At 48.3% G+C, this 9,726-nt stretch overlaps 1 protein-coding gene across 2 annotated transcripts in view; it reads right to left on the bottom strand.

The window, feature by feature from the left end:
* Positions 1-9,513, bottom strand: part of PAQR6 (progestin and adipoQ receptor family member 6) — a 33,030-nt gene extending 23,517 nt beyond the window's left edge. The window contains exon 1 of one of the 2 annotated variants that reach the window (XM_089660807.1): positions 9,243-9,513. In XM_089660807.1, the coding sequence (XP_089516933.1) occupies positions 9,243-9,512 (270 nt within the window). In that variant the 5' untranslated portion in view covers position 9,513. The remainder of the gene's footprint in view (positions 1-9,242) is intronic. The other variant, XM_089660806.1, reaches the window with a different exon arrangement.
* Positions 9,514-9,726: the final 213 nt, after the last annotated feature.

Raw genomic sequence — 9,726 nt, 5'->3', positions numbered from 1 at the left:
GAGCTGGCGGTCACAGAAAGTCATCAGCATTTGCAAGGATCATTCTGTGCAAATGAGGTCAAATGCGAATGTTATCAGGTTTTGTTCTCTCGGGGTCGAATGTCATTCATTGATTAAAAAAAAAAATAGAGTGAATTAGGAAAATACCAAATTATGGCCACTAGATGGAGCTGGTGGTCACAGGAAATCATCACCTATTTGCAATGATCCTTCTGTGTGAATGGCGTCAAAAACGAATGTTATCCGGCTATTTTCTCTCCGGGTCGAATGTTATTCATTCATACATTATAGAGTGAAATAGCACATTATAGCCACTAGATGGAGCTGATGGTCATAGGAAATAATCATTTATTTGCAATGACCGTTTTGTGTGAATGATGTCAAAAGCGAATGTTATCAGGATTTGTTCTCTCCAGGTCGAATGTTATTCATTGATTAAAAAAAATAAATAAAGTGAATTAGGAAAATACCAAAATATGGCCACTAGATGGAGCTGGTTGTCACAGGAAATCATCACCTATTTGCAATGATGTCAAAAGTGAATGTTATCAGGCTGTTTTCTCTCCAGATCGAATGTTATTCATTCGGATATTATAGAGTGAATCAGGGAAAGGGCACATTATGGCCACTAGATGGAGCTGATGGTCGCAGAAAATCATCACATACAATATTTCCTAGCATGGTTCTGTGCAAATGGGGACAAAAACGAACATTAACAGCATCAAAAACTAATGTTATCGGGCTAGTTTCTCTCTAGGTCGAATCTTATTCATTGATAAAAAATACAGTGAATCAGGAAAATACCACATTATGGCCACTAGATGGAGCTGGTGGTCACAGGAAATCATCACCTATTTCCTATGATTGTTCTATGTGAACAAAGTAAAAAACAAATGATATCAGGCTATTTTCTCTCCAGGTCGAATGTTATTCATTGATAAAATATAGAGTGAATCAGGAGATTACCGCCACTAGATGGAGCTGATGGTCAAAGGAAATCATCACCTATTTCTTATGATCGTCCGGTGCGAATGGCGTCAAAAACAAATGTTATCAGGCTATTTTCTCTCCAGGACGAATGTTATTCATTCATACATTATAGAGTGAATCAGGGAAATAACACATTATGGCCACTAGATGGAGCTGGTGGTCATAGGAAATCATCACATATTTGCTATGATCCTTCTGTGCAAATGGCGTCCAGAACGAATGTTATTAAGCTATTTTTCTCTCCAGGTCGAATGTTATTCATTGAAAAAAAAAAGAGTGAATTAGGAAAATACATTACGGCCACTAGATGGAGCTGATCATCATAGGAAAGAATCCCTTATTTGCTCCATCTAGTGGCCATAATGTGCTATTTCCCTGATTCAGTCTATAATGTATGAATAAATAACATTCGACCTGGAGAGAAAAAAACCTGATAACATTTGTTTTTTACGCCATTCGTACAGACCGATCATAGGAAATAGGTGATTTCTTGTGACCACCAGCTCCATCTACTGGCCATAATGTGCTATTTTCCTGATTCACTCTATAATGTACGACTAACATTTGTCCCGGAAAGAAATTAGCCCAATAACATTCGTCCTGGAAAGAAAATAGCCAATTAACATTCGTTTATTTCCCCCATTCCCACAGAACATTCATAGGAATTATGTGATGATTTCCTTTGACCATCAGCTCCATCTAGAGGCCATAATGTGGTATTTACCTGATTCACTCTGTAATGTACGAATGAATAACATTCGACCTGAAGAGAAAATAGCCGTTCGCACAGAAGGATCATAACAAATAATTGATTATTTCCTGTGACCATCAGCTCCATGTACTGGCCATAATTTGGTATTTTCCTGATTCACTCTATTCTTTATCAAGGAATAACATTCGACCTGAAGAGAAAATAGCCTGATAACATTCATCCTGGAGAGAAAATAGCCTGATAACATTCATCCTGGAGAGAAAATAGCCTGATAATATTCGTTTTTGATGCCATTCGCACTTAACGATCATAGGAAATATGTGATGATTTCCTTTATCCATCAGCTCCATCTAGTGGCCATAATTTGGTATTTTCCTGATTCACTCTATTCTTTATCAAGGAATAACATTCGACCTAGAGAGAAAATAGCTGAATAACATTCGTTTTTTTCCCCATTTGCACAGAACATTCATAGGAAATAAGTGATGATGTCCTTTGACCATCAGCACCATCTAGAGGCCATAATGTGGTATTTCCCTGATTCACTCTATAATGTATGGATGAATAACATTCGTCCTGGAGAAAAAATAACATTAGTTTTTGACGCCACTCCCACAGAAAGATCATAGGAAATATGTGATGATTTCCTTTGACCACCAGCTCCATCTAGTGGCCATAATGTGTTTTTTTTTATTCACTCTATTCTTTATCAACGAATAACATTCGACCTGGAGAGAAAATAGCCTAAGAACATTCGATTTTTTTTTTTACCATTCACACAGAACGATCGTAGCAAAGAAACGATTATTTCCCAGGGCAATCGCCTATTATTTATTCAGGAATAACATTCAACCTGGAAGGGAAATAGCCAAATAACATTCGTTTTTTTTTTCCCGACAGTTTCACAGGACAAATAGCTCTGGGAAGTTTGTTGTTTTTTTGTTTTTGATGTAATTACATCCCTTATTGCCTTAACAACCTCGTTCCCATTAAGAGTCTGACTCCCCTCCTGTTTAGTGCTAGTTAGTTTAGCCCCTTCCCACTTCCTCCATGTTCTCTCTGTCAGTGTTCGTTTTTCGGGGGGCGGGACATAGGCAGGTCGTCAGTTTCCCGCACTAAGACCGGACAAACCTCCTCCGCACTTCAATTAGCTGATGTGAAGTTGTTCTGGATTCACCTTCTGTCTGACTGAAGAGTGAAGCTGCCTGTGGATGGTGCCGAGTCAGCAAGTGACCCTACTGACCAGACAGACTGGATCTATGGAGGTGTGTCAATGCGTGCAGCAGCATCTGAAACAGAACACAGTTCCTGACTGCCATCACAAATGTCTGACACAGATCAGCCCCCTGCTGCAGACTCTCACTATGTGACTGGATACAAAGTTGCAATGTAAAGTCTGATCACTTGGGTAGGAGACTGAGGAAATGCCCCCTCCTTCTTCTACAAAGTTACAATGTACAGTCTGATCACTGGGGGGAGGGGAGACTGAGGAAATGACTCCTCCTCCTTCTACAAAGTTACAATGTACAGTCTGATCACTGGGGGGAGGGGAGACTGAGGAAATGACTCCTCCTCCTTCTACAAAGTTACAATGTACACTCTGATCACTGGGGGAGGAGACTGAGGAAATGTCTCCTGATGCTGCAGCAGGCTGATGTAGGGAGGAGTGAAGCTGCCTGTGGATGGTGCCGAGTCAGCAGGTGACCCATCCTGCTGATTGGGGGGATTGAGGGACGGGTATACTGGCGGCCAGTAGAGGGAGCCGCTACACGTATGTAACACGATAATGGAAATATGGAACAGCAATCACGCAGAGCTGGAATCTTGCAGCCAATGGGAAGCGAGTGTGCGATGGCTCCTATGTGGGTGTGGCGGGGGTGGGTAGGGGCCCCGGGCCCCCCTGCGGTGGGAGCTGAGCTCTGATCCTTGCATTCAGATCAGGTTGCAGCGGGAGGCCATGAGAACGGCCGTGCCTGGTATGCTGCGCACAAAGGAGCCTCAGTTCTCCCATCCGCAGGCCCGATCCCCGGCTAGATTAGAGCGGGCGATAAAACCTGGGGGGCGGGGGGCGGCTCTGCATACAATCGGGGGAAAGGTCTGTATTATATACAATCTCTGTCATATCTATCGAATAAGCTGTGGTCTAAAGATCCCCATCATTGGTGTCAGTGGGAGGAATAGTGCCCCATCATTGGTGTCAGTGGAAGGAATAGTGCCCCATCATTGGTGTCAGTGGGAGGAATAGTGCCCCATCATTGGTGTCAGTGGGAGGAATAGTGCCCCATCATTGGTGTCAGTGGGAGGAATAGTGCCCCATCATTGGTGTCAGTGGGAGGAATAGTGCCCCATGATAGGGGCCAAGCCCAACCCCTGAAAAACAACCCCACACCATAATCCCCCCTCCACCAAACCTTACACTTGGCACAATGCAGTCAGGCAAGTACCGTTTTCCTGGCCACCGCCAAACCCAGACACGTCCATCGGATTGCCAGACAGAGAAGCGTGATTGGTCATTGGTGATTGGGATTGCTCTAGAGTCCAGTGGCGGCGTGCTTTACACCACAGCATCCGACGCTTTGCATTGCACTTGGTGATGGAAGGCTTGGATGCAGCTGCTCGGCCATGGAAACCCATTCCATGAAGCTCTCTACGCACTGTTGTTGGGCTCATCTGAAGGCCACACCAAGTTTGGAGGTCTTTAGCTATTGACTCTGCAGACAGTTGGTGACTTCTGCGCACTGCGCGCTTCAGCATGCGCTGACCCCACCCTGTCATGTGACGTGGCCTACCACTTGGTGGCTGAGTGGCTGTTGTTCCCAGTTGCTTCCACTTTGTTATAATCCCACTAACAGTTGGGCGTGGAATATTTAGTAGCCAGGAAATGTCACGGATGGACTTATTGCCCAGGTGGCCACCTATCATGGGACCACGCTTGGAGTCACTGAGCTCCTGAGAGCGACCCATTCTTTCACCAATGTTTGTAGAAGCCGTCTGCATGCCTAGGGGCTTGATTGTATACACCTGTGTCCATGGAGGGGATTGGAACACCTGAATCACATGATATGGAGGGGATTGGAACACCTGAATCACATGATTGGGAGGGGATTAGAACACCTGAATCACATGATTGGGAGGGGATTGGAGAACCTGAATCACTTGATTGGGAGGGGATTGGAACGCCTGAATCACATGATATGGAGGAGATTGGAACACCTGAATCACATGATATGGAGGAGATTGGAGCAACTGAATCACATGATTGGGAGGGGATTGGAACACCTGAATCACATGATTAGGAGGGGATTGGAACACCTGAATCACATGATATGGAGGGGATTGGAACACCTGAATCTCATGATTGGGAGGGGATTGGAACACCTGAATCACATGATATGGAGAGGATTGAAACACCTGAATCACATGATATGGAGGGTATTGGAGCAACTGAATTACATGATATGGGGGGGATTGGAACACCTGAATCACATGATATGGAGGGGATTGGAACATCTGAATCACATGATTGGGAGGGGATTGGAGCACCTGAATCACATGATATGGAGGGGATTGGAACACCTGAATCACATGATATGGAGGGGATTGGAACACCCGAATCACATGATATGGAGGGGATTGGAACGCCTGAATCACATGATTGGGAGGGGATTGGAACACCTGAATCACATGATATGGAGGTGATTGGAACATCTGAATCACGATTGGGAGGGGATTGCAGCACCTGAATCATATGATTGGGAGGAGATTGGAGCACCTGAATCATATGATCTGGAGGGCGGGGCTAATACTTGATACATTGTGACTACAGTGTTGTTGATTTCTCCGCCTTCTCGAATGCGTACAATATTGCCTGAAGCGCACTGTTCTGATTGGACACAAATTGGGAGGCGTGGCTAGGTAGGCTCTGATCGGTCATTCATGGATCAACGTTCGTCTAGTTCCGCAGTTGAGTTTGGATCCATGTGGGGGCGCTGTGGTTGAACGGATATTGATCTACCACACGTGTGCCGACTGAACCCGGCCCACTAGGCCATTTCATGTGTTTCAGGAGTCCCCCACTTTCCCTTACATCACAGTGCACCCCCCCTTACCTTCTGCTGCTGGGGGCGGAGCTGGGAAGCAGAAAGTGCAGAGTCTGGAGGAGGGCTGGAGTCAGCTGAATGCTGGGACCAGGGGAGGCAGAAATAAAGAGGTGCTGTGGCTGCACAGAGAGGTGCAGGATCTGGAGGAGGAATTCTGTCCTCCTCTCTGCTGCTGAATGCTGAGACTGGTGGAGGCAGAAACGAGGAGTGCTGCAGCTGCACAGAGAGGTGCAGGATCTGGTGGAGGGAATTCTGTCCTCTTCTCTGAGACAAGGGGGTGCTGCAGCTGCACAGAGAGGTGCAGGATCTGGAGGAGGAATTCTGTCCTCCTCTGTGCTGCTGAATGCTGAGATCGGTGGAGGCAGAGACAAGGGGTGCTGCAGCTGCACAGAGAGGTGCAGGATCTGGTGGAGGAATTCTATCCTCCTCTCTGCTGCTGAATGCTGAGACCTTCCTTTCTTCTGCTGCCGGAAAGAGCTGGGGGGTGGAGCTGGGAATCAGAAAGTGCAGTTTCTGAAGGAGGACCACAGGAGGGCTGGAGTCAGCTGAATGCTGGGACCAGGGGAGGTGGAGACGAGGGGGTGCTGTGGCTGCACAGTGAAGTGCAGGATCTGGTGGAGGAATTATGTCTTCCTCTCCACTGCTGAATGCTTAGATCAGAGGAGGTGAAGACGAGGGGGTGCTGTGGCTGCAGAGTGAAGCTCAGGATCTGGTGGAGGAATTATGTCCTCCTCTCTGCTACCGAATGCTGATATCAGGGGAGGCGAGACAAGGAGGTGCTGCAGCTACATATTGAAGTGCAGGATCTGGTGGAGGAAGTCTGTCCTCCTCTCTGCTGCTGAATGCTGAGACCGGAGGAGGCGGAGACGAGGGGTGCAGCGGCTGCACAGTGAAGTGCAGGATCTGGTGGAGGAAGTCTGTCCTCCTCTCTGCTGCTGAATGCTGAGACCGGAGGAGGCGGAGACGAGGGGTGCAGCGGCTGCACAGTGAAGCGCAGGATCTGGTGGAGGAATTCTGTTCTCCTCTCTCCTGCAGCTTCGGCACTCCCCTCGTCTCTGCCCCGGCTTTGTCTCAGCAGTCAGCAGCAGAGAGGAGGACAGAATTCCTCCTCCAGATCCTGCGCTTCTCTGTGCAGCCGCAGCACCCCCTCATTAAGAATTAAACAGGCCATACAAGGGTCGAATTCCAATCGAATTTTACTTTAGACAATCGGACGTTTTGCGCCTTGCGATGGCGCCACCATTGATTTCGAAACTCAGCCAACCCCGCCTTCAGAGTTGCTAAAGAAAAGAATTTTCTTGGTCGGGAATATTTTTTATTTTTCTTCCCGTGTCGCACCTCGCAGCTCGTTTCTTCTTCGGTTGTATCTCTCCGACGATCGATTCGAATTTCCTTCCCTTTTTCAAAAAATGTCCGGTCGCTGGAATCCGATGACCGCGCGGAAGTCGCTGCACGCCCGCTCAATGGTGCCAAATTCCAACGAAGATTCGTTCGGCGTTTGATCGATGTACGGCCGGCCCCGCCCAGCAATTCGATACAATCTGAATGGGTTGTTTATAGAGAAGATTGTACAGTCGGTGGGGCAAACATACGCCCCTCCCCCCCTCTCCCCAAGATGTATGAGCATTAATGCCAGCAAATGGCCCCCCAACAATTGAGCCCCCAAAGCATAAATTACCCCTCCTCCCAGTAAGAATCCGCCCCTCTGCTGAAATCCCCTCCCCCAGAACAAATGCCCCGCCCACAAATGCCACTGCCATATTCCCTAACAAGTGGGATAATTTTAGCTGCAAGAGGTTGCGGCACAGCCACATTTCCTAAGAGGGGGTCACATTTTTTCTCATTTGCTCAACGCTCATGTCTCATTTTTGCTGCAAGAGGTTGTGGCACAGCCACGTTCCCTTTCAGAGTGTAAAACATTTGCTGCAAGTACTTGTGGTACAGCCACATTTCCCAACAAGGGGTTGAATTTTTGCTGCGAGAGGTTGCACCACAGCCACATTCCTTTACAGGGTGTATATTTGCTGCAAGAGGTTGTGGCACTGCCATATTCCCTAAGAAGGGGTATAACTTTTGCTGCAAGAGGTATCAGTGCAGCCATATTCCCTTACAGTGTGTATATTTGCTGCAAGAGGTTGCGACACAGCCACATTTCCTAACGGGGTCAAATTTTTTCTCATTTGCTCAATGCTCATGTCTCATTTTTGATGCAAGAGGTTGTGGCACAGCCACGTTCCCTTACAGGGGGTATCATTTTTGCTGCAAGAGGTTGTGGCACAGCCACGTTCCCTTACAGGGGGTATCATTTTTGCTGCAAGAGGTTTCAGCACAGCCACATTCCCTTACAGGGTGTATATTTGCTGCAAGAGGTTGTGGCACAGCCACTCTCCCTTACAGGGTGTATCATTTTTGCTCCAAGAGGTTGCAGCAATGCCATATTTCTTAACAAGGGGTTGAATTTTGCTGCAAGAGGTTGCGGCACAGCCACATTTCCTAACGGGGTTGAATTTTTTCAGCAGTCATAGCATGTATACAATGCTCATGTCTCATTTTTGCTGTAAGAGGTCGTGGCACAGCCACATTCCCTTACAGAGTGTATAATTTTTGCTGCAAAAGGCTGGGACACAGCCACATTCCCTTACAGGTGGTATACCTTTTGCTGCAAGAGGTTGCGGCACAGCCACATTCCCATATAGGTGGTATACTTTTTGCTGCAAGAGGTTGCGGCACAGCCACATTCCCGTACAGGTGGTATACCTTCTGCTGCAAGAGGTTGCAGCACAGCCACTTTCCCCAAAAGGAGTTACATTTTTTTCTGCAGTCACAGCTGTACAACCCGGTCCGGCTGTCTTGGCAGCTTAAGGTGGGCAGTCGGTGGTGGCTAAAATTGCGGCTCAGCTGCCTATTTTTAGCGCCCCCCCAGCTGTATTGCTTCCTTCTCTTCCAAGAATGCAAAAAATACCTGTTGATCCCGCCAGAAACCTGGCCTCTCCCTGCGCCCTCTGCCGGTGCTGCGCTCTCACCTGTTCCATTGTTCTTTGTGGATTACAGAACATCTCCCTGGAGGGTGGAGGTGCTCTGTAGTCCCGGTGACAACGCTGCAAGGCTCAGTACAGTGAGCGTGGTCACCAGGACAGGAAGTGCGGCAGGATCACCAGGTGGAAATGAAGGAAAACGAATGCAGTCGCCGCATGTCGGGACCGGCCAGGTGCACTGTGGTACCCCCCAGGTTCTGCTCCATGGTACCCCCCCCCCAGGTCGGTGAGGGGGGGGGCCCACCTCATGAGCAGCGACAGCGCCACCTGGAAACGCTTAAGAAAGAAATTTGATGAAATGTTACAAAATTTGCGATGGGCCCCGACAATTTTTTGGTTGTGAATACGGGGCCAAGCTTTTGTTACCCCCCCCTCCTTCATCACCCTCCCCCCCCCCCAACTGACCTGATCCTTGCGGCGTCCGATTTCATGGGTCCCCCTCGGCCGCCGCGTGCTGCGGATGGGAAGGCTGTTTTTTTGGGGATGGGAAGGAATAGATCTGCTTCCACCGAGTGCTTCTAGCACTACATTCCTTGGCTGAGCTCCTGGACAGGGGCCAAGGGCCCCCCTCCCTTCCCCATCCCTCTCCCTCCCTCCAATCATTGGCCAGTGGCCTCCAGTCAGGAGATCCCAGGCTGTGAGGGAGCCCTTTGTATGGTTGTCACCGGGCCCCATCGCTGAGCCCCCTGATCCACACCCACCATTGTGAGCCCCAAGGCCTGCGTTCCGTGCACCGCTCATGGCACCCCGGACTACAGAGCGCCCCCCACAGGCCAGACCCCCAGCATTTACTTCAGTTGTTCTACCTGGACTGAAAACTGCACCTGGTGAAGGAGTGAAAGATTCCTGCAGAACATCGCTCCATCCCATGTTCCTGGACAGATACATA

Source organism: Staurois parvus, unplaced genomic scaffold (assembly GCF_062004578.1).
Source record: "Staurois parvus isolate SC_StPar_1 unplaced genomic scaffold, SC_StPar_1.0 ptg001279l, whole genome shotgun sequence".
Taxonomy (NCBI): Eukaryota; Metazoa; Chordata; class Amphibia; order Anura; family Ranidae; genus Staurois; species Staurois parvus.
Note: the sequence above shows the minus strand (reverse complement) of the source record. Positions and strands in the feature narration are given on the sequence as shown.